Source organism: Heterodontus francisci, chromosome 7 (genome assembly GCF_036365525.1).
Source record: "Heterodontus francisci isolate sHetFra1 chromosome 7, sHetFra1.hap1, whole genome shotgun sequence".
Taxonomy (NCBI): domain Eukaryota; kingdom Metazoa; phylum Chordata; class Chondrichthyes; order Heterodontiformes; family Heterodontidae; genus Heterodontus; species Heterodontus francisci.
In genome coordinates, this window is record NC_090377.1 from 80,218,505 (window position 1) to 80,243,547 (window position 25,043).

The 25,043-nt window shown below is 40.0% G+C and overlaps 1 protein-coding gene across 1 annotated transcript in view; it reads right to left on the reverse strand.

Annotated features, from left to right (window-relative positions):
* Window positions 1–25,043, reverse strand: part of LOC137372387 (titin-like) — a 425,393-nt gene that overhangs the window by 368,631 nt on the left and 31,719 nt on the right. The window contains exons 17-35 of the mRNA XM_068036276.1: window positions 20,104–20,334; window positions 19,656–19,900; window positions 19,341–19,537; window positions 19,083–19,247; window positions 17,650–17,818; window positions 15,866–17,559; window positions 15,499–15,780; window positions 12,989–13,255; window positions 12,535–12,807; window positions 12,162–12,425; window positions 11,803–12,063; window positions 9,015–9,275; window positions 7,452–7,715; window positions 6,624–6,884; window positions 6,226–6,486; window positions 5,790–6,050; window positions 5,536–5,677; window positions 5,259–5,427; window positions 4,885–5,116 (exon numbers count right to left, since the gene is read on the reverse strand). Coding sequence (XP_067892377.1) covers window positions 4,885–5,116; window positions 5,259–5,427; window positions 5,536–5,677; window positions 5,790–6,050; window positions 6,226–6,486; window positions 6,624–6,884; window positions 7,452–7,715; window positions 9,015–9,275; window positions 11,803–12,063; window positions 12,162–12,425; window positions 12,535–12,807; window positions 12,989–13,255; window positions 15,499–15,780; window positions 15,866–17,559; window positions 17,650–17,818; window positions 19,083–19,247; window positions 19,341–19,537; window positions 19,656–19,900; window positions 20,104–20,334 — 5,899 coding nt within the window. The remainder of the gene's footprint in view (window positions 1–4,884; window positions 5,117–5,258; window positions 5,428–5,535; window positions 5,678–5,789; window positions 6,051–6,225; window positions 6,487–6,623; window positions 6,885–7,451; window positions 7,716–9,014; window positions 9,276–11,802; window positions 12,064–12,161; window positions 12,426–12,534; window positions 12,808–12,988; window positions 13,256–15,498; window positions 15,781–15,865; window positions 17,560–17,649; window positions 17,819–19,082; window positions 19,248–19,340; window positions 19,538–19,655; window positions 19,901–20,103; window positions 20,335–25,043) is intronic.

Sequence of the window (25,043 nt, forward strand, 5' to 3'; positions counted from 1 at the left end):
TAAAATAACAACAGAAAAGACCAAAACTTTAGCTTTTCCTTTCCATATACTAATTATTTCTATGGTCTACTGCCCAACAGCCATGTATATTCTTTGTTCATAACACTAGAGAATGGTTTAGGTACATTACAAAAACATCTGAGAAAGAGAAAGAATTAAGAAATCGAGGAAGTTTTAAAATAAACACTCAAAAAGGCAACTTTCTGGGAATAATTCCATTTGCTGAAGAACTGAACATTAAAACTGAATATTTAACTTTAGTTGACCACAAATTGGATGGGCACTTGAAGGAAATAAACTTGCAGGGCTATGGGGATCGAGTGGGGGAGTGGAACTGATTGGATTGCTCCGTGGAGAGGCCAGCATGAACTCAATGGGCCGAATGACTTCCTTCCATTCCTTCTATTTTGTAAATGACTCTATAACATTCAAGTTTCCCACTTCATGTATAGTATGGTTGAAAAAAAATAAGATTTTTTTGCATACAGTTTCTCATTGGAAATAGTGGGCTGAAATTCAATGTCAACAGGGACCCAAACAGGCCAAGAGAAAGGAAATTTGAGCACGTGAGCAGCTGATTCATTATCTCTTGATTTTCCCCATCCCAGTCCTTCCACCAAAGTTGAACTAAAGAATTGAGAAAATGTAAACCTCTATCCTAATTTTTCCAATAATACTATTAAGGGGTCTCTAAGGTGCCTATCTCTGTATCTTCATGAGCAGCAATCCTAACAATCCCATCAAACTTTCTCATCAGCCTTCTCAGCACTAAGGGTTAATCTCACCAACCTCCTTTGCATCACACTCACCCCACACACTAATCCCCCCATGGACTCTTGTCAGAAAATCAATGATCACAGCCGCTCTCTGAATTATCTGCCAGAATATCCATTTACTTGTGAACAAGGCCCTTGCCTTTCACAAACTTACTGTGGATGATTATGTTGACATCCTGCCTTTGACAGAAACTTGGGTCTCAAATGGTAACACCATGCCCTTTACCGAAGCCTCCTTGCATGGCTATAATTTCAACCAAATGCCTCGCCACACTGCTGATAAGGCAATGCAGCCCATATCCACCAATCACACCCTTATCTCTCACTCATGTCTTATGGTACCTTCCCCTTTGAGCATCTCACCTTGTTCCAATCCTCCTTCCTCTCTTTTAAAGTGCTTGTTCTCTGCCACCTACCTAAACCCCAGCTGCAGTTTCTTATGGAAATATCCTCCTTTCTTTCCACCCTCAATTTCCTGAGTGACTCCTCATCCCTGGTCTCCATCTCAACTCATCTTCCTCTCTCCCCTGATTTCACTGCCCTATTAACCAACTCTTCCACATAAACTTGCCCCCTTATATTCATGGCATCTCCCTCAACCTCACAATCTATTACAGCCTCTATACTCCCATGCTCTTGCTCACAGAAAGACTGTCTCCAGCCACTTCCTTGTATCCCTCGCCATCCACATCTGCCTACCCACTTCCTTTTGCACCTGCTCTGGAAAGAAAGCGCTCCCAAGTCACTTACTATTGCACTTTTAGGCCAACTGCCCAATTTTTGACATGTCTTCAGTGAATACCTATTCTCTCTTCTATCTTGTTCATTCTCCCCATCTTCTCTCCCTTGAGTCCAAAGGGTGCAGAGGTTTAGCCATTGATTAGTAGATCTGGCACAACTTTTTTTTTAAATTTGATCATGGGATGTGGGCGTCGTTGGCTAGGCCAGCATTTATTGCCTATCCATATTGCCCTTGAGAAGGTGGTAGTCAGCTGCCTTCTCGAACCGCTGCAGTCCATGTGAGGTAGGTATACCCACAGTGCTGTTAGGGAGTTCCAGGATTTTGGCCCAGCGTCAGTGAAGGAATGGCGATATAGTTCCAAGTCAGGATGGTGTGTGGCTTGGAGGGGAACTTGCAGGTGGTGGTGTTCCCATGTATCTGCTGCCCTTGTCCTTCTAGGTGGTAGAAGTCGTGGGTTTGGAAGGTGCTGTCTAAGAAGCCTTGGTGCGTTGCTGCAATGCATCTTGCAGATGATACACACTGCTGCCACCGTATGTCAGTGGTGGAGGGAGTGAATGTTTATAGATGGGGTGCCAATCAAGCGTGCCGCTTTGTCCTGGATGGTGTCAAACTAATACTACACCAAATGCTATTGGGTCTCGCTCTCTTTTGCTCAAAATGCACATCCTGCAGAACAAAGATAGCCTTAAACCTCTCCCCATGTTCCGTCCACCCTCACCTCCAGCAAATATGAGGAGCTCATGGACATCTTTGCCATTAAAATTGAGATCATCTGCTCAACTACTTCTGTTGCTTCCCTCCCTTTCTGTTGCCCAGGAAGCCAAAATATACATAAGGCTCCCCCACCCTAAATCTGAACTACTGTCTCTTTCTAATTTCTCACCTATATCCTGCCCTGCCATCTTTCAGCTTATCCCTATCATGAGGCCATCCTGACTCCATGGTAGCTGACATTGTTGATAGAGCATTGCCTTCGGTTACTGTCCTCCTCCTTTTGAAACCTGCCATCACTGCTCCCCCCACAAAATAAAAGTTTCTATTCCTCTGTCCTTGCAAACTACTGCTGTTTCGCCAATATTCTTTTTCTGTTCCAAAGCTCTTGAGCATGTTCTCACCTCCTAAATCGGTGCAAACCTTTTCCGAAAAATCCATGCTGAATCAGGTTTCTGTCTCTGCCACAGCACTGAAACAGCGCCAACCAATGTCACAAATGACATTCTCTGCGACTGTGACCGATCCCACCTAGGGTTCCTCGACCACTCTGCTGTTTTTGACATAGTTGACCACGCCTATCTTCCTCCAACGCTTCTCCTCTATTGTCTAGCTCATTGGGTCTGCCCTCGCTGTCGTGTACAGGTTTGAAAGGATTAATGTCTGAGACAGTGGGCTGAATTTTACAAACCCCCCGACGTCGGGGGTCATAGTAGGGGGGACCGAAAAATGCCTCCGGGAGAGACCCACCACCAGCCTCAACGCCGGGAAGGCCCAGCCCAATATTGCCGGCAGTGGCGAGGCCTCATGGCGGCCACCCCTACCGTTTGGAGATAGGAGCCCCATTTCAATATGCAAGTTTATTTAAATAAACAACTTAATTACTTACCCACTCCCGCCATTTGTCCTGGAGCGATATTGGTGCCGGTGGCCGGCACTCCCACGCTTTCAGATCCCCATCGGTGGGGAGGGGGAGCAGGTAAGTTTCTGTGTGCGGTGGGCGGGGGGAGTAGGGTCAAACTTTTCTGATTGGTGTAGGGGATGGTGGGAAGGGGTAAAGTTTAAAGTTTATGTACCTGGGGGGAGGGAAGGTCAGGTGGGCAGGGGAAGTGTTTTAGTGTTTTGCGCGGAGAGGTCAAGTAATTAATTTTGTGGTTATTGGGGGGATGGGAGAGGGGCAATTTAAATGGATCTAAATTTTTTTATTGCATTTACCTTTAAAAATTTTAATTAAATGGAAGGTGGCTCCGCGACATGCAATCTGCCCACAGTTTACATGTAAAATGCAGCCTAGTGTAAGGAATACCTCCCACCATGATAATTTAAGAGATCACATGTGAGAGAAACTGGGGAGAGATGTAGTGGCTTCAAAGGAGTCACACGGACTTGTGTAAAGCTGTACACAATTAGAATGTAATAAAAGAGTTAATGTTCACATTACTGAAGACTCAGTAATCTCTTAGCTAGACTAATCAAATGTACTAAGGTGGCAGCTGGCTAACCAAACATACAACACTCATTCAACTCCACTCTTAACTATATAATCATTGTTTAAAGTATCTCCAGAAATAGCTTCTCTTCCTGCCCCGAGTTCCAAAAGCATCAATCCTTCCCCCCTTCCGATTACTCATTTACACTATCTGTTGGCAACTTCATCTGAAGATATGGCATCAGCATCCATATGTATGATGATGATACCCAAGTCTACCTTTCAACCACCTGTCTTGACCTCTGCACTGCCTCTCTGCTGCAAGTCTGTTTATCCAACATCTGACCTTGGATGAGCTGCAATTTTTCCAGTCAAACATTAATAATACTGAAGCTATCATCTTCAACCCAAGTCACAACTCCACATCCTTGCCACTGATTACACTCCCTACCCTAGCCACTACCTTAAGTTGAACCAAACTATTCACAACCTTGGCAATCTATTTAACTCGAAGCTCAGCTTGCAACCCCATATCATCTCCATCACAAAAAAGTACCTACTTCCATCTCCATAATATTGCCCACCTCTGTACCTGCCCCTGCTTTAGCCCATATCCTGCTGAAACCCTCCTCCATGTCTCTGTCACCTCCAAACTCAACTATTCCAATGCTTTCCTGGTTGGCTTCCCATTCTCCACTGTCCATAAATGTCAACTTATCCGAACCTCTGTTACCTGTATCCTATCTCACAACAAGTGAAGCTCAACCATCACTCCTGTAGTGATCTACATTGGTTTTCAGTCTCCCAAAACCTCCAATTTAAAATTCTTATTCTGTTATTTAATTGATTTAATTGATTTCATTAATCCCTCCTTCAACATCCCCACCCCCATTCCCCACCCCAACCCTAAGCATTCTCTGACTGTTTTCTTGGGCATCCTCCCCTCAATTCACCCCACCATCAATGGCTATATCTTCAGGCACCTCAGACCAAAGGTCTGAAATTTTCTTCCGAAACCTCTCATCTGCTCCACTTCCTTCTTCTCATTACAGACCCTCTTTAAAATGCACTTTTTTGACAGAGCTTTTGCTCAACTATCCTAATATCTCCTTCTTTAGTTTGGCATCCAGATTACAACCTGAAGTGTCTGATTACACCCTGAACTGTCTTGGGATGTTTTTCCATCTTAAAGGTACAATATGATAGCAAGTAGCTGTTGCACATACCATTGACATAAAGAGTCATAGTACTTCGATTCTTTCCAGCAACAAAGGTATATTCTCCAGAATCAGAAACTCTTGTTTCAGTAATGGTCATGCGATGTACCCGTCTTTGGATTATATATCTGTATCTTTCTTCAGTCTGAAAGTTGATCTCAATTCCATCCTTGAGCCACTGAGCCTCAACATCATCTTCATTGACTTCAAATTCAAGTACGGCTCTCTTTTTCTCAATGATCTGATTACAGAAAATTATTTTTTCTTAAGATAATGTATGGAAAGTGTAAAACAAATGGTTCTCGTCTGTTTTCAATCAATATATTGTTACTTATGATAAAGTTAAAGTTATTGATTCTAAATAAAAAAGGAATACATTATACCTTAATATCTGTATGAACAGGTTTTGAAATCAAAATGTGTCGTGCTTCCACATACAAATTAGCAGTAGAAATATTTCCACCTGCTACTGCTGCATACTGGCCAGCATCAGACATTTTTGTAACAGGAATGGTAAGGCGATGGATAAATTTGTCATTGTGCATCTTAATTCTGTGAAAAAGGCAAAGTAATATACGTGAAAATGTATATTTAGCTTTCTGTAACACATTCAGCACATAAAACTGATTTTATCAAATGTTGTCTAGATCAGATACTGACTTGTCAGAAGATTGGAGCTCCACACCATCCTTCATCCACTGTACTGCAATGTTTGGTTCTGAAATTTCACACTCAAAAGTGGCTTTCTTTTTCTCAGTGATTTTGATATCTTTGATGTGTTTCCTAAATTCAATGTGCCGAGCTATAGAAGGAAGTATGCTGATTATACACTATACAGAGTATGTTAACCATGCAATTTTACGCTTAAGTATGGTACCTAAACAAAAGCACAAACAAGTGATTTAATTCATTACCTTCCACATATAAAGTTGCTGCAGATGACGCTGATCCAGCAACAAAACTGTACTCTGCTGCATCACTGAAGTGAATATTTCGGACTGAAAGTGTGTGTGTTAATTGCTTGGTCTTTATTTGGGTTCTCTCAGTTGATTTCATTTCTTTACCATTCTTGAGCCATTTATAAGTAATACCTTCATAATTCACTGTTACTTCGAAGGTTATTGTATCTTTCTCTTGTGCATTCATGTCCTTTAGCATAGATGTTATTAAAATTGCTAAAGAATAAAAATAATTTATTTGCTGAGGAACATGATTGTCAATGTACACATTCTAATCATTATTAACTGTATGGTATTTATTTTTATAACCCATCTAATATTTTCACCTGTGATTATGTAAGATTAACAAAACCATGAGTATAGATTATGTATATGAATGAGGAAATCTTACGTTTTACTGTCAGAGTAGCAGACACTTTGTTATTTCCACAGATGAAGGTATACTCTGCGGAGTCCTCATGGCTTGTGTTCATTATAACCAGCTGGTGGAGTTTGCCTTGCACAACTATTTTGAACTTGTCACTCATTTCTATTTCCACACCATTTTTCAACCAAGTGGCTGGGACATTGAAATGAGACACCTCACACTGAAAGGTTGCATTTTTTGTCTCGGGAACTTCAATATTCTTCATAGTCTTGGTGATGTGTACAGCTTAACAAATAAATTTTTAAAAATTAGAATGCAGAAAATAGGTAATTTCTTTTGGGATGATAGAATTTTTGATTTTATATTTAAATTGCTGTTTTGCAATGTATTAACACTAACAAAATATATAATTATGCACTCACATTCAACATAAAGTTTTGCTTTGCACTCAAGTTGTCCGATAATGGCTGAATACTCGCCAACTTGTGTTGGGGTGATCTCCTCCAATACTAGTTTGTGAACTTTCCTTTGTGAAATTATTTTACACTTGTTACTCGTCTTAAGTTCCATATTATTGAACATCCATTTTACTGGCACATTGTCATGTGACACACTTAGTTCAAAAGTAGCAGTGGCATTTTCCATGGCAGTGACATCCTTTGGTTTTTTAATTACTTTGATAACTAAGAACATAAAACCAAAGCATTGTTTTAAGTTCTGCACATTAAAATAAACACTTTAGATGACAGCAATAGTTAATGATTTAAAAGATATGAATGCATATTTTCATCCTAATAACTTCAGCTATACAATTTAAATAGTGATATGCCATTTAATTTATAGTTAACAAATATGCACAAAATAATTAGTAAAAAATTAATATTGTTATTTTTAATATATTGTTTAGTCCACTTATTTACACAATATTTTATTCAGACCTTCAAATTATGTTAAAAGTGCTGAGCTGATACTCAAATAATATTAAGCTATGTCACTAGGTTGTTCTGTATGCCAAAATAATATACTTTTCTAATTAAACTAGCTAGGATATTAATACTTGCTTGGCAATTCTGCAAGCCTCACAGTGTTCCTATAAAAATATTTAAAATATATAATACAAGAATACATTAGTACTTATTAGCAGGGTTAAAAACAGTTTCAGAATTGTTTAAGAAATGTCAACCTACTGTAATTGTGTTTTTAATAAATCGTATTGTTAAACAGTAAAACATACAAATTTCACTACTTACCCTCTACATGAAGTCTGGCATTGGCTGACACTCTGCCAAGTTTGAAGTTGTACACAGATTCATCTGAAACTGCACACTTCTTAATTTTAAGAGTGTGTATCACTCCATCTATGGTAATCTCATACTTGTCACTTGGTTTGATTTCTTCACCATTTTTAATCCACTGGGCTCCAGTCACATCAGGGTGTGTAAGCTCCAAGGTAAAGACTGCATCGTAGGTTTCTGTGACAGTCTGATTTTTCAAGGTCTTCTTTATCTTGACAGCTTTATGAACATAATTATTAACGTTATAGATTTACAATACAACCTCAATTATCCATTGGCTCATTATTCAGCTGATCAATTACCTGAAAGGAGGGGCAGGTGCTACATCTTAGTAATACTGATTTCTTTTGCAAGATTTAGTGGTACTGTGCAGCTGATGCGCGTCCTAATCTGCCTGGTAATCCCTCATGCTGTGCCACAGATTTTTATTCAGATGCTTTACAACAATATCATCACACTCAGGCACATTGCACAGAACTCATGCAGCAATATTACCATTTCTTTGCATGTACCAGTTGATGTCAAATTTCTAATTTTTCACCTTGGTGTAGAGTAATTAGACTAATTATTTATATTAGTGCCATAATTTACTCCTGAAAGAAATTGTTCTCAAGACTAAAATCATCCAATGAATTAAAATTTTCAATAGCAAGGGATTTCCAATTAACTCTGGAGAGAGGTATTTTACATAATATAATGGGGAGTATTAAACTACCTTCTAAGCTTCCAATGATCATCAATAAAAAGCAACAACATTTGAATTTTCTGGAACTATTTCATACCTATTCTTCAGGGAACTGCAAATTGGTCAGTTTTCCAACAACATATAAGTTAAAGACAATCGTCTTTCAAATGAAAGTAACAAACTAACTACTTCACTTTTCCCTAGTATATTCTGTTATAGAACTATTTTGAATGTAATTTTCATTTAAATAAACTTTTGCAATGTAAAATTATGCACTGGGAATAAAGGACACCCAATTCATTTACCCGTAAGAAGTAGTTTATAACATATTTCCAAATTATTAGGTTTTTCTTACTCACAGAACTAACTGGATATTGACTTGTTCATCTACTCTCTGTGTAATATATAAATGTTAGGATTCTCTCTTTTACTAATGTGTAATAAATTCTAGTATCATACTTTTGTCAAGTTGCGTCATTCATTTTGAAGTAAATTCGAAGGCAAATAGAAACAAATGCCCCATTTATAACATCATGTCAATTCCTTAATGTTTTGCTGCTTTGAAATACATTGTGCATTATCTGACGCAAATTAGATAAATTATTTTTTAAATTTAACTAGATGTCAGCTATAATTTTTTAAAGTATTTTATGTTCTTATAATAGAGGAAAAAGTGTTTTTCTACCAACAGCTAAATAATATGCAACTTCATTTTATAATTTCTATTAATACCTGTTTATTAATTATAGATGAAACAGGAATGGTCACAATCTCCATTCTTGGGCTAAGTGTCTAAACATAAATGTATTTTATTTTTTGCTTGTGATACTGACCTTCAACCTTCAGCTTAGCAGATGTCTTGGAGTTTGCAACTTGGTATGAATATTCAGCTGCATCTTCTGATTTAGCAATCTCAATTATGAGACGCCTAGTAACTCCATCTACTTCACTTCGGATAATATTACTGAAGTTTACAGGTTTGTCATCCTTTAACCATAATCCCTCAGAGTGTGCATTAGCAACTACACATTCAAAGATAGCTTGCTGTGATTCAATTACCGTCTGATCCTTTAAAGGTTTACTGATGGCACCACCTATTGTTGTATAAAAATATTGGAATGAAGCCAAACAAAGAAAACCAAACACCAACCCCTAACACTTAACTATTATATTTATGCATGCTCATTGATGCCATAGTGTCTTGTAATAAAAATTTAACAAATGGTGTCTCTGATCCTGATTAAATCTCTATTTCAGCCAGATGATCTTAAAAGGAAACTGACATCCTCAATGAATGTGAACATGGCATATTATCCCTCCTCACCCTTCTCCATTTAATATGAATGATGACACATCTTTCTCAAGTGCCTTTCAATTGCCAACTGGTTCTATGGAACTACCCTTGCTTGCTTCCATTTCTTCATATCTGAATGCAGCCAATGTACCTCCAGTAGTGGCTTCTACTCCCTTCCCAGAAAGTTATGTCTGGGATCTCCAAGCATTCATCATTGACCTTTTCCTTTTCCTTAACTACGGGCCACTACTCGGATACATTTGCTTGCCTCTACCTCTCCACTATTTCTCTCAACTCCTAATCTGTCTCAGTGTTGTCAGAGTGCTTATCTAAAGTCAAGTCTTGGATAAGCTACAACTTCCTGCAGCTCAACATTGAGTAAAAACTCTACAGTTTTGTCACTGACTCAATTCCCCTCCCCAGACTATCCGCAATCTTGACACTTTTATTTAATCCTGCTTTAAGATTTTATAGAATATCATATTCAACAACAAGACTATTTACTCCCACTTCCACAACACTGCCTGCCTCTAGCTCAATATCAGTTTCTGAGCTGAAATCTTAATGCGTGTCTTTATAGCCACACAACTCTCCTTGCTAGATTCCCAACATCTTCCTTCCGGAAACTCCAACTTGTGAAAAATGTTGCTGCCCACATCCTGTCCCACACTAAGTCCCACTGTCCCATCAATGTTGTCCTTGCACTAGCTTCTCAACTCACATTTAATTTAAAATCCTGATCACTGCCTACAAATCACTCCATGACTTCAGTCCACTCTCCAGACCTACATTCCTGAGAGTTCCAAGAGTATTCAAAACCAAAGATGGGTAATAATTATGATTGTTTTTCAAAAAAAATAAGGGGATTAATTTGAAAACAGAAAATATTCCTCTGCATCGTTCAACCTCAAAAGGAAAAAAATTGTTTTTAGATGCCCATGTTCTGTTCCAATAAATAAAAATCAATAATTGTTACAGCTTTGGCCGTCGTACTCATTAGTATCTCCTTTGTTAGACAATAAAAAACACAGAAAATTCTGTTCCACTGACAACAATAATATTGGTGGAATGATTGTTCATGTCAAGAAGTATGAAAGAAAAATTAGATTGTCTTGAAAATTAAGTGATTAAAAATAACATTTTGAAATAAAGTTTTATATTAAAGTACGGTTGACTAACTTATAAAGAAACAAGTTATTGTGTTGTTATTAGATGAATTTTTTTATTTTCTAAGAATAAAACTATAGCCTTGTGTCAAGCATATTAAAGGCTAAATGTGCATTTTATATGGAGTAAAGTAGAGGTTCAAACTCTGGAGAGGAATATAGAGGGCTGGGTTTTATGCCGGGTGGACGGGAGCTGGCCACCGATGTAAAAGTCAGTGGCGAACCCGCTTCTGCCTGGCCTGGGGATCCGACCTGCATTTTACGGGTCCCTGTGCTTTAATTGTGCCGAGACGGGACTTCCACCCAATCATCAGGCTGGCAGCTCTTAGTCCCAGCAGCGCCACCGGGAGTGGTGGCCACTGCTGGGACTGCAGCCCAGCTGAGGACACGGAGCCAGGACTACAGGTAAGTTTGGTTTGCATCGCCGGTGTCATCGGTCGCATCCCGGAGAGGCAAGGGTGGTCGCGTGGGATGAAGGGGGGCGTCTAAGGTTCTGGGAGTGGTTGGGGAAGCGGGGGCGGCCCTCAATCGGACACTCTGTGCCCGTTTGTCCGGGCAACTCCCACAGTGCGCCAAGAGGCTGCGAGGTTTCACTGGGAGGCCTTTCACGTTTCCCAGACGCCCGCTTGCCATGGGTAAATTCCTCGTGGAGGTGGGTGGAGACCCTTAAGTGGCCGTTAATTGGCCACTTAAGGGCTTTGATGGGCCTGGGACAGGCGGCCCATTTCTCGCCCCCCACCACCGGCCCAAGTAAAGTGGGGCGGAGGCAGGATCAGGTTGGGAAGGCCTCCTGGAGCCTCCCACTCAGTTTTACGCCATTCCCCCCACCCCCACCCACCCCCCACCATCTGGCTCGCTTGGGTAAAACTCCGGCCATAATGCCAATTGTTCGGAGAAACAAAGGTAGGAAATGAAGAAAATGTAGGATTATGTGAAGGACTGGAATTGGTGCCGAAGAAATAACAGAACAGTGGCAGGAGGATTTAAAAGAATAAAAGGAAATGTAATTTAAAATAGGAAATACAAAAGCTAATGTACAACATGTGGTTAAACAAGAGCTTTCAATTTATTTTTATAAAGAGCTACCATGATTTTTACTGCAAATAGAAAAAAACTACACTCTATATTGTTTAATCAACATAAAATTTAATTTCTTCATACCTGAAACTGTAAGGTTTGCTTTTGATGTTTTTTCACCAGCCATAAATGTATATTCTCCTTCTTCATCTTTCATTATGTTCAATACAGTCAATCTGTAAATTTTGCCCTTTGCTTCTATCTTGTATTTGGTTCCTGTTTTGAGCTCTTGGTTCCTAAATACCCATACTACATCTATCCCAGTATGAGACAACTCTGCTTCAAAAGTAATACTCTGCGTCTCTGTGCACATCATATTTTTAAGTCCTCTAATAATTTGAATTCCTATAAGGAAAGACAGAAATCCAAGTTTCAGAAAACAAAATGCTCAACAAACAAAAATATAAGTTTCTTAAACCAGTTCACAATAATTGGGTGCATACTTTCAATTGATAGTTTGCAGCTTGTTTCAGTTTTGCCAATTACAAGTTTGTAGCATCCTTCGTCTGAGGCAAATGACCTGCTGATTACCAAACGCTGTTTAGCTCCTTTTGCAACAGTCTGTATCCTGTCACCAAGTTGAATCGGTTGGTCATTGAAGTACCATTTCACAGAAGTTATATGTGCAACTGAGACTTTGCATTCTAAAACTGCCTTTGTTCCCTCAACAACTCTAAGGTCTTTAAGAGGGATCACAACATCGATAGCTGAAAAGTAAATAAAAGATGGCTGTCATTTGGAAATCCCTGGACATTCCCTATAACTGCATGAAAAGCTAGAAAGCTGAAATATTAAAAATAAAGAATGAACACTTACACTGTACAGTTAAACGTCCAGATGTTAAAAGGTCAAAATCAGTGGCAATAAATGAATATTTGCCAGCATCTTCTTTAGTTGCATCCTCAATCAGCAACATATGTGATGTTTTGTCTATAACAATGTGAACACGTTCATTAGCCTGGATTTCTTGGCCATCCTTCTTCCAGATACCTTCAACATTTTCTTGAGAGAACTTTACTTCAAGTTGGGCAATATCACCTTCACAAACAGTCTGGTCTCCAAGATCCTGAAGGATTGTCACAGCACGTGCTACAAATAACAGAGATGACTTTTGTCAATAAACCCCTTGCAATGTCTCTAAATCTGTTGGATTCACAGACACTGTGATTGTATTTTTATCTTCAAACCAAATGTTATATTTACTTAAAGTATAAATTAGAAAATATAAGATGAGTTAATTAGTGCTGCTTTACCTACAAAATTAACTTACGTTTCATTTTCAGATTGCAACTTGTCTTTTTGCCTTCAACAACAAAACTGTATCTACCCTGGTCTTCCTTGACAACATCCTTAACTGTCAGAGTGTGGCGACCACGACGAGAGGAAATGTGGTATTTGTTGCTTGAATGGATCTCTACATCTCCTTTGTACCATTTTCCTTCAGCGTCTTCACTTGAAACAGCACATTCTAATTCACCTGAGAATAACTCTGGTACTTCTATGTCCACAAGCTCTTTAGTGAATTCAATAACGGTTCCTATGTGCACAAAAAAGAAATGCTGCACTTTAAGCCACCACATCATTGCACAATTTCATATATTGACCAGAGTAAATTCGTCAATCCAGCATTCTTAGTAGAAAGCCATGCTTGAAGGAGCATGGACCAGAGATAGAGCTACAACACTGATATAAATTCTCCAACCCATTGTCCTTTTGAATGGGGCTCCCTGCAGGGAGTGTGGGATCAGTGAACTTACCTGTAAGTCAAGAACAACAATATCCATTTATATAGCATCTTTAACATAGTTCAATGTCCCAGGGCACTTCATTGGTGATTATCATATAAAATTTGGATCAAGCCACATTTGGAGATATCAGGATAGATGACCAAAGAGGTAGGTTTTAAGGAGCATCTTAAAAGAGGGCAGAGAGGTAGGGAGACAGAGTGGTTTAGGGAGGAAATTGCAATACTTGGGGTCACATAGCTGAAGACACGGCTGCCAATAGTGGGATGAAGGAAATCAGAGATGCACAAGTGGTCAGAATAGGAGGAGGTTATAGAGCTAGGAAGGGGTGAGGACATGGAGGGACTTGAAGACCAGGATGAAAATTTAAAATCTGAGGCATTGCTGGACAAGGGTGATGGGAGAATGACACGGTGTAAGTTAAGTTACGGGCAGCAAAGTTTTGGATAAGCTTAAATTTACATGGATTGTAAGTAGGATGACTGGCCAGGACAGCACTGGACTGTTCAAGTCTTGATATGGGATTCAGCAGCAGATGGGCTAAGGCAGGGATGGAGAATTAGGGAGGTGGAAGTAGGTGGTCTTGATGATGGAAATGATATGGGATTGGAAGCTCAGCTCAGGGTTGAATCGGATGCTGAAGTTGTGAACAGTCTGGTTCAGGCTCAGGCAATGGCTAGGGAGGGGGTTTGAATCGGTTGCTAGGGAATGGAATTTGTGGAATTGGAGGAAATTTCTGCTCATCCAATAATGGGCATTGGACAATTAGTGTGACAAGTCATATGCAGTGGAATGGTCAGGAGAGATGGTGATGAGGAAAAGCTGGGTATCGTCAGTGTACAGGTGGAATCTGATGTTGTGTTTCACATAGCAGTCTTTATAAACACCCATAAAACAATCAAAGCTTTCACTAGAAACAGGCAGCAGAACAATTTTCTGTTTATCTTCACGTGATCACTTACTGTGGTATGTTATAATGAAAGTATGTAAAAATAAATTTAAAAATAAACTGTTAGTGCGCATTAAATATGGAATTTCCCATCATTGCTCTGGTAATTCTTTTCTTTGTAACTTAACCGATAGATATTATTGAGAAAAAGGGCTGGACTTTAAGAGCCCGCTGCCGCTCTCGGCAATGAGCGAGAAAAATGACGGCTCGCACATGCGGGCCACTCACCACAGAGCCTCCACTAATCACGTGGGGGGTGCAGGCTGTCCAACACCGGCACTGGCGTCAGCTGCCTGTGTGCAGGTATGACGCCAATTTTAAAAGGCAGCCAGTCCTGAAAGTCAATTTGAATTTTTGAAGTGGTATCCCCCCAAAATCTACCAAATAAAATTGCAACGCCCTTTCCAAAACCACAAAAACAGTTATATTAACTATTTGCCCTTCTCCCCCAAAACAATTACCTTTGAAATCTGAACTTCCCCCACCACCACCCCCCAAACTGTACGAAGATTAAAGTTCACCCCTTACCACTATCCCCGACACTCATTACATTTATTTGATCCCATACCCCTACACCCCAAACTAAAAGTCTTAATGCCACCACCTCCCCCCGCACCCCCACCAGCGTCACGCTGGCTTTCCCCAGACGGGGAAATGATGGTGCGGCAGTGCTGGCTGCTGCACTGAAGATCGCAGCGGACCCAGAAGATTAGAGGTGAATGCATTTAAATGTATTCATTTTGTTGATTTTCAGATTGAAATTCAGTTCCTGTCACCCAGCGGCAGGGGGGCCACCATGGAGTCTCGCTGCCACCAGGCGGATCGGTTGGGCCCTCCCGGCGTCAAGCTCCGTAGCAGGCCTCTGCCGGAACCATCCTCCAGCCTCCCCCACCACAGAGCCGATGTCGGCGGGTGGTAAAATCCTGCCCAAAGTGTTGCTGTTTAATCAGAGAATGGTAATATTTAAGTCGTATTAACTTAACCATTGTACTAAATAATTAACTCTAATTTCAATTATCCTTTGTATGCTGTCTGTTGTGATACAGTAACAAAGTTATTGTTTTGTTGCCAAAGCATTTTTCTTACCTTTAACAATAAGTTTAGCTGTTGATCTTATTGAAGAATCTTCAACAAGAGCACATGTGTATTCTGCAGCATCATTCATATTAATTGTCAATACAGACAGGAAATGAACTTTCCGGTCAGAATGCATTCGGTATTTGTCACCAGAGAAAATCTGCACATCATTCTTAAACCATTCCACTTTTATAAATGGTTCTGACAATTCACATTCAAAAGTTGCCATGGTGTCTTTCTCTTTTGCATGAACATCATGCAACTCCTCAGAAAATGTAATCACTTGCTTGGCTGAAAAACAAGAGAAAAATTGTAAATGCCAGGTGACAAATTTAAAAAAAAATGCATTTAGCATTTAGTAGGCAAAATTACAAACCTTGTACAAGCAGGAAAGCATGGCTTGAGATTTCGCCAGCAACGTTGATAGCTTTCACCATTATACTGGCAGAATCTTCAGGTACAACATCTCTAATCACAAGTTCACAAACGTTGTCTTCAGGCCAATACCAATAGATTCGTTCAGTTTTTTCAAGCTTTACACCATTCTTAAACCATTGGCATTCAGGGTCCGGCTTACCCACCACTCTCACACGGAAATGACTCTCATCTCCACGAGCCACTGTCTGACTCTGAATACGCTCCAAAATTTTGGGGGCCTCCATACTTGGTGATAACTGAATCTTATCTGGTTTAAAAGTTGGAATGGTGACAGTACCTTCAGGAGGAGGTAGTTTCTTCTCCTCCTCAGGTACTTCTTTGGTCCAATGGAGAAGTTCTTCCTTTCTTTTTCTCAGCATTTCTTCATAAGCTTCATCTTTTCTACGTGATTTGAGTTCAACGCCTGTCATAGCTTCATAATAACCTTCTTCCTTTCTACGTTTAAACTTGCTACGTAGTTCTTCAGTCTCCTCTGTTAGTTTTTCATGAACAATTCTTTCAGCTTTTTTAAGTTTCACCACTTCTTTGGCTGCAGCATCTGTAGGTCTTTCTACCTTAATGACTTCAAAGAATGGCTTGGCTGGTTCTGATGGGCCAGTTTCAACTTTCTGTTCAGGGGCTCGCCGCAAGATAGACCTGAAATCTTCTCTTTCTGTTATTTCTAGCTTTACTGTGTGTTCCACAACGCCCTCAGGATTTTCTGCCGTAACTTTCACATTACCTGAATCATATGATTTGCAGTCAACTATATCCAAGTAATAGATACCATCATATCGTAGTCTAAACCTTTTGCTCTTGCGAATAAGTTGTCCATTAAGATACCAGTTGACCTTTGGTTGAGGATACCCTATGACACGACACCGGAAGCGTGCTATTTCACCTTCCAGGACTCTTGCTGGTTCTGGGAACAAAACTATTTCAGGCTTTGTCTTTTCTTTTATCAGCTCTTCTGAAAGACCTGTAAGTGCACCTTCATGGGCTATTCTTTCAAGTTCTTCAATTCGCTGCATTCCCCTTCTGCCTTCAGGTAACTGAGATTCTTCAACAAGGCTCTTTTCATCTTTTACAATGAGAGTTGCTGATGTCTGATCAGTACCATATTTGTTTGTAGCTTTACAGGTAATGATACCACTGTCCCGGGGATAGGCTACCTCAAAGTCAAGACTACAATATCCAAATTCATTGATCATGCGCAGTCTGTTTGCTGCAGCAAGAGGCTTACTATCAAGCAACCACTCAACCACCATTGTTGGATCACCAATTGGTGTTAGTCTGCATTCAAAATGTGCTGGACCAAAGCATTTAAGCCTCACAGAACTGGTCTTCTTTTTGAAATGGGGTTTCTGTTGTTTTTCCTTATCATACAAATCACCTTCCTCCCACTGTTCCTGGCCATAACGTAAATGGAGAGGTTCTAGCTCAGGAGCTGATATCTCCTTAGCTTTATATGTTCCCTTTGGAATGATTAACTTTCTTTCTGGTTCAGGTTCAGCAAACTCAAGTTCAACATTGACTTTGCACCGTGTTGTGTCACGACCCGCTTTATTGATGGCAGTTGCAGTATACCAGGCAGCATCATAGCTGGCTGCCGAATCAATTTTAAGTGCACCTTCTCCCTTAGTACCTTCAATCCTAAAATACAAGTAAGTAGAAATTACAAAACAACAAAATGACAAATGTACATATTATTACTAACATTTACTAAAATTGTAATGTACTTACTTAATATGAGGATACTTGTGCTGAGCAATAATATCACTATTTTTCAACCATACAATATCAGGGTTTGGGTTTCCAACAGCCTTTACAGACATTGCAACAGGGGCACCCTCTTTAACGCTGACATTTTTCAATTTTTCCACAAACTGTGGTCTCAATAAATGTTCTTTAGCTGTAAAAAAAAAAATGAATTTTTAAATATTGCTGCTCAATAATATGCATATGCAATAACATACATAAACTTAACAGTGTACTAAAAAATTGGATTTTGGTAATTTGAGTGGCACAATAGAGCAAAACATTGGTGCTCCACTTGAGAGGTGGGCTGCAATTTCACATTGTGGGTTCCCAATGTTGCCTTGCCACTGAGGGAAGCATAAATTACAGCTAAAGTGCTTCCCCAAAAGGAGGAGAAACACAATTGCTATTCATGTCAACTCACTCTTGTGCATTTGTTAAATATCAACTCAACAGATACAGTCAAAAACCTGGAAACAGATTATTACCCACCCTTTCAACCAAACAACAGGGCATGCCTCAAAAGGCAATACAAAGACAGACAAATCTTTAAAAAAAATCCTTTTTGCCTCTAAACGTACAAGACAATGCAATTTCAGCATCTTGCGCTGGCTCACAGTATAATTTAACATGGAAGTCTTAGACTTATTTCACATTCTAACCACATAGCCTTAAAGTATTAAGGGATCTGGGGCAAAGGTAGTTATATGGAGTTAGGTCACGTATCAGCCATAAGCCTAATGGACGGTGCAACAGACTCGAGGGATAAAGTGGCCTACTCCTGTTCCAATGTTTCTATGTTCCTCCCATACAGCCAGCTAGAATGTAGTGCACATGGAGCATGCAGGCACAGTGGTACATGGCTCAGAAAGACCATTATTTTTATTATAAATAAGTTTGCTTCTATACTGCAGTTGAAACACCTACCCAGCACTTCAGTCGTTCATTGCATGCTACAAATGAGCACTGGAAGGGGAGGTCTGTCAAGAGGTTAACATTTTTTAAAAATCTGGGTGACCCAGCTTACATCCGACTCAACCTTTTGGCCTTAAAAGACTGATTTTAAATTAGTGCAAAAGTCCTTCAACATAAAAAAGGTCCTTCTTTCTCAAGTTGCTGGGCAATGGAAATCCTACTGCCACATCTCAATACTTTCCCAGTGCGTTCTAAGCAATACACATGAAGCAAAATCCAATTACAATGAGCTGACGTTTACATTATGAAATATGCTCAGCTCATTTGTGGGCAAGTGTAAATGACACACTGGAGCAATGGTCCTGGTGCTGCTCATTATTAATCTTTGTATCTTTTACAACAAACACAGAAACAAAAAAAACACATTTCTTGCAGCAAGCTCGCCTAAAATAATTATACACTTGAAATTTTAATTCATTGAGGGGACAATAAAGTGTAAGCACCTTCTACAGAAAGTGTCATAGAAACGGAGCTTTTGCCAGCTCTGTTTTGTGCTACAACAGTCCATTCACCAGAATCAATTGGTAGAGCAGGAACAATGATCAGCGACTGAATCCCATCTTCCTTTACCACAATTTTGTGAGTGTAATCATTCACAATTTGACGTCCTGTAACAGAAATGGATATTAAGTTAGCTATCTTATTTCCCCACATTCTTTGCACATACCAAATACACCGACGTGACAAAATATAATTCTCACCATTGTGGAACCATAACGTCTCAGGCATGGGTCTGCCAACAACCTTTAGGTCAAATCTAGCTGTCTGTCCCTCAGAACACTTAAATGATGTAGGTTTCAGGACAAAAACTGGTTTGTACAGTCTCTCTAGTTGAGTCTCATCAGTATCTTCTAATCTACGTGCTGGTGAACGACTTGGAGATCGAGGAGACACAGAACTAAAGAAAGGAAAAATAGATCTGACATAATTTCTATTTTAAAATCACTAGCTAATTAATTTTGAAATTTTCTGAAAGCTACAGAATATGAAGCACAATATATGAAAATAAATAGTACCGCATTCTCCTCATTATTTCTGTTGTTGGTAAATAAATGTGGCCTGCTGGAGCACCAATGGGTTCAATAAACAGTTTTCCAGAGCAAATAGCATTTCCCTTGACGTTGCTGGCAAACACTGTGTAGATGCCCTCATCCTCTGGCAAAACTGTAGGAATACGTAGATTGGCTCTGCCATCCTGAGAAATATCCATCAGGTAGTGATCCCCATGTTTCAGGCGCTTACCATCTTTGAACCATACAATCTATGAAAATAAAATATACATCACCAAGAGGTATTAGATCATTTTAAAAGTTGTAATCTCCCAAAAGAAAAGTTTACAAAGCATTTTAAATTGCACAGAACACATTTCACCCCTTCACATTAACTACCACATTTAATTGCAAACAAATTTCATTTCAAATATTCTTCATGGCATATTTGGTTTCTAATGCAAAAATTGTTTACCTTGGGTAATGGATAACCAGATACTTTACAATGGAAAGTAACACCCATTCCATCAAGAACTCTAAAACTTTTGACTGTTGAATCAAATCCTGGTGCGACAGAGTCATCTACAGGGATATCTAACACCATTTCTTCACCATCTTCTTCAAGAAGTTCTTCCAAAGTAATCCTGATGATTCGTAATTCAATTTCTTTGATAAGTCGTTCTTCAAATGAAGATATGTGGTATTCCTGAAAAAACAAACATTATTTGTAGATTATGATGAGTAATAGACTAAAATATTGACAAACAATGCATAAAATAGGAGCTGTCTATTCAACACCTAAATAAATACATAAAAACAGCCACAGCATATAAATATAATGATGTGAAACGATTTGAATTGATACGATGGGAAAGGAGTGCAGTAGATATAATCTATACAGTTTTTAGAATTATTTTGACAAAGGTCTCACAAGAAACTTATTAAGTAAATTAAAACATAAGGTTAAAGAGGAAATTTAGAGGCACCAATAGAAAGCTGGTTGACAAATAGGAAACAAAGTTAATGTATATGGGCGTTTCTTGGATTGGAGAAGAGTTGGAGATAATGGTCCCAGAAATCAGTGCTGCAACCACTTTTGTTGTTAGGGTATATAGATGTTTTAGAATTTGCTAACTACACAAAGGTAGCAGGTTTAGAAAGAGTGAAGAGGATTGTGAAAGACTTCAGAAAAACAAGGCAGGTGAGCAGAATAAGCAGACTGGGGACTTCCAATTTACTGTGGAGTAGAAAGTAGAAAGGAGGTTGGAGCCATTTTGAAGTCCAGTCCTCATGTAAATGTAACCAGCAAGCTACCCAACCCAAATAGACATCCTGATGCAACTTGCCAGATTTAGTCCGGTGCGATATTGAGCAGTACAAAGGCTGCCTGGCCAGCAGCAAAGTAAGTTACTAGTTCAGGCATAACAAAAACCAATAGCAGTTTGGGTTATATAAATGGGAGCATAGAGTACAAGATTAAAGAAGTTACAAACTATACTCCCATTTATATAGCTGTAGCTGTACTTGTACTTGCAAGGAATTATTTCATTTGAGTCCCTAAGCCTTTCTTTTTCTCCCTGCTCTTCAGCAATTTTCTATTTGACTATATACTCCCATTGATGGAGTTTGAATTTAACTTGCTGAAATTGGTGTTAATGAGTTGATAATATCCTCAAAGAAGACGGCAGGTTTACTCTACCATTAACACTAACATTCTGCCCATCTCCACTTTTAGAGGGGCCTATGGTGAGGGTCTGAAGTGCCTGCCTGTTTCAGGTGGTGGGCCCTGTTTAATATGCAAATTGTGGTCCCCGCCTCCAAACCCGCCGCAGGGGAAAGCATAAAATTCTCCCCAATGAGCTAAATAGTGTCCTTTTCGCCTGTAAGTTTCTATGGTTGAATGGAAGGCCAATATCTACACTGTAGTAAATTATTGTAACTGCACAAAGGTCCTGTTAACTCTTTCCATCATAAATTCTTATGTTCACATCTACAAAGGAAACTATCCTTAAACTTGTCCTACTGTAATTGCATCCTTCGGCCAGTAGATTCACTGGAGTGCCATCACTGACAGGAGAATGTAATTACAGTTTAGCAAGTTTACATATATAGGGTGAATTTTATCAGTCCCCGAGGAATGGGCAGGGAGGTGGGGGGCCTATAAAATGGCGAGGGCAGGTGGTGGGGTGGACTGCCCGTCACCTTCCCGATGCCACGGAATTTTGTCAGGGGCGGGGAAGGTTGAGGACAGCCTTCCAGCCCAGAAGCCAATTGAGGCCTTTAAGTGACAAACTAATAGCCATATACGGGTCTCTTCCCACCATCATTGGTATTTTACCATCCGCTGGTGAGACCCCTGTCACGTGGGAGACCACGCAGTAAAATCAGGCAGCCTCCCAACGGGCTGGGGACCCTCCTACTTGGGCAATCTGGGGCCCATGGTGGCAAAGGCCATCCCTGCGCCAACATGCGTCCCCTCTGCACTCAGCAATCACCTACTCCCATCCCTCAATGGGACCTGTCTGACTGACCCTGGCAAACCTGCTTCCTCGGCCGGCATCCATGTTGCCTTTTCTAGCTGGGAGCAGTCCCAGAAGTGGCCACTGGTCCCTGTGGTGCTGCTGAGCTGCAAGCCCCCTGATTGGCTGGCCACTTTGGAGACAGGATCCCCGTCATGAAAGGGACGGGAACCCCAATGCCATGCAGTTAACTGCCTGAGCGCCATAAAATGGAGCCGGGGGTCCCCAAAATGCTGAGGTGGGTTCCCCCCACCTTTCTGGTCTGGCAACCTATGCTGCCTACATAAAATTCAGCCCACAGTTTCCATTATAAATGTGGAAATAAGAATTTACAATGGAACTATATGAAAATAAGGATTGAATTAATAACACTAAAATGGCAACTGAACTGCCCACCATTATTATGGTTATTTCCCATTCTCTAACTCCACATCACTTGAACACTACACATGGTTTCTTCTCTCCAGTTTCAATACCATTGCAGATAAGACTTGTATTTCAAAAATGTCAAATTCATTCTGTACAATAGTTTCCAAAATTGTTGCATGCATCAGGCTGCTTCACATGCAGATACTATTCTTCTCTGATTGATACAGATATTTAGAAAATAATTACACAAAGTCCTATATAGTCAGTTGGACTACTAATCAATAGGCACTTACCCCCTCTAAGACAAATCATAGAATCATAGAAGGTTTAAGGCACAAAAAGAGGCCACTTGGCCCATCGTGTCTTTGCTGGCTGAAAAACAATCCACCTATTCTAATCCCACCTTCCAGCATTTGGTCCATAGCCCTGCAGATTACAGCACTTAAGGTGCATATCCAGACTCCTTTTGACTGAGTTGAGGGTCTCTGCCTCAACTATTCTTTCAGACAGTGAGTTCCAGAACTCCACCACCTTCTGGGTGAAAAAGTTTTTCCTCATCTCCCTTCTATTCTTTCGACCAATCACTTTAAATCTATGCCCCTAGTCACTGACATCTCTGCTAAGGTGAATAGACCCTTCACCTCCACTCTATCCAGGCCCCTCAAAATTTTGTACATTTCAATCAGATCTCCCCTCAGCCTTCTCTGTCCCAGCCTGTCCAATCTTTCCTCATAGCTGATTCCAAATCCTCGTAAATCTCCTCTGTACCCTCTCTAGTGCAATTACATCCTTTCTGTAATGAGGTGACCAGAACTGCACACAGTATTCAAGTTGTGGCCTAACCAATGAGTTATACAGTTCCAGCAGAACTTCCCTGCTCTTATATTCTATACCTCGGCTAACAAAGGAAAGGATTCCATATGCCTTCTTAACCACCTTATCGACCTGTCCTGCTACCTTCAGGGATCTGTGGACATTCACTCCCCCCTCACTTCCTCTACACCTCTCAGTATTTTCCCATTAATCGTGTATTCCTTTGCCTTGTTTGACCTCCCCAAATGCATCACCTCACACTTCTCCAGGCTGAATTCCATTTGCTGCTTTTCTGCCCATCTGACCAGACCATCAATATCTTCCTGCAGCCTACAGCTATCCTCCTCGCTATCTACCAAACGGCCAATCTTTGTGTCATCTGCAAACTTCTTGATCATGCCCCTACAGTTATGTCCAAATCGTTAATATGTACCACAAAAAGCAGGGAACCCAGTACTGAGCCCTGTGAAATGCCAATGGAAACAGCCCTCCAGTCGCTAAAACACCCGTCAACAATTATCCGTTGTTTCCTGCCACTGAGCTAATTTTGTATCCATCTTGCTGCATTTCCCTGGATCCCATGGGATCTTATTTTTGTAACTAGTCTGCCATGTGGAACCTTGTCAAAAGCCTTGCTAAAATCCATGTAGACCACATCAACTACACTACCCTCATCTACCTTCCTTGTTACCTCTTCAAAAAATTCGATCAAGTTGGTCAAACAAGATCTTCCCTCAACAAATCAATGCTGACTATCCTTGATGAACCTGTGCCTTTCTAAGTAACAGTTTATCCCATCTCCCAGAATAGATTCCAATAATTTGCCCACTATTGAGATTAGACTGACTGGCCTATAGTTATTCCGTCTATTCTTTGCTCCCTTTTTAAACAGAGGTACAATGTTAGCGGTTCTCCAATCCTCCGGCACCACACCTGTATCCAAGTGGTAATAATGCAAATGGCAACCAGTAATTTTTTTAGCTATTGTAACTTTAAATATATCAAATTACATCATTCACTCATTCATTCGTTCATTCATTCATTCACGCCTTTGTTACCTTCAGACTTGACTATTCCAATGTCGAGAACCAGGGGACACAGATGTAAGGATTTCAGCAAAAGAAACAAAGGTGACATGAGAAAACTTGTTTTTTTACACAGCAAGTGATAGAATCTGGAATGCACTAGCTGAGAAGGTGATGGAGGCAAATTCAATTGTGGCTTTCAAAAGAGAATTGGATAAGCATCTGAAGATAAAAAATGTTCAGGATTATGGGGAAAAGGCAGGGTGTGGGAGTAGTTGAATTGCTCTTGCAGAGAGCCAGTGTGGACTCGAAAGGCCAAATGGCTTCTTTCTGTGGTGTAACCAAACTATGACTCTATGAAGACATTTCTAAAAACCTATCCCCTTGACCAAGATTTTGGTTATCTGGCCTAATACCTCCTTATGTAGCACAGTGTCATATTTTGTTTTATAATGCTCCCATGAAGTGCTTTGATACGTTTTACTATATTAAAGGTGCTATCTAATTATCAGTTGTTGGTGTTGCATTAGCCCACTCGTTTCTGCACTTCAGCAAAGCTTAAAAAAATCTCTATGAAAGTTGAAGGTAAAATATTAGCCGCTAAAATGATTTTATCCAAAAGTGAACAACAATAACACAAATTGTGCTCTGCTGCATTTTGAAAATTGCTCAATTTAACCTTAACAATT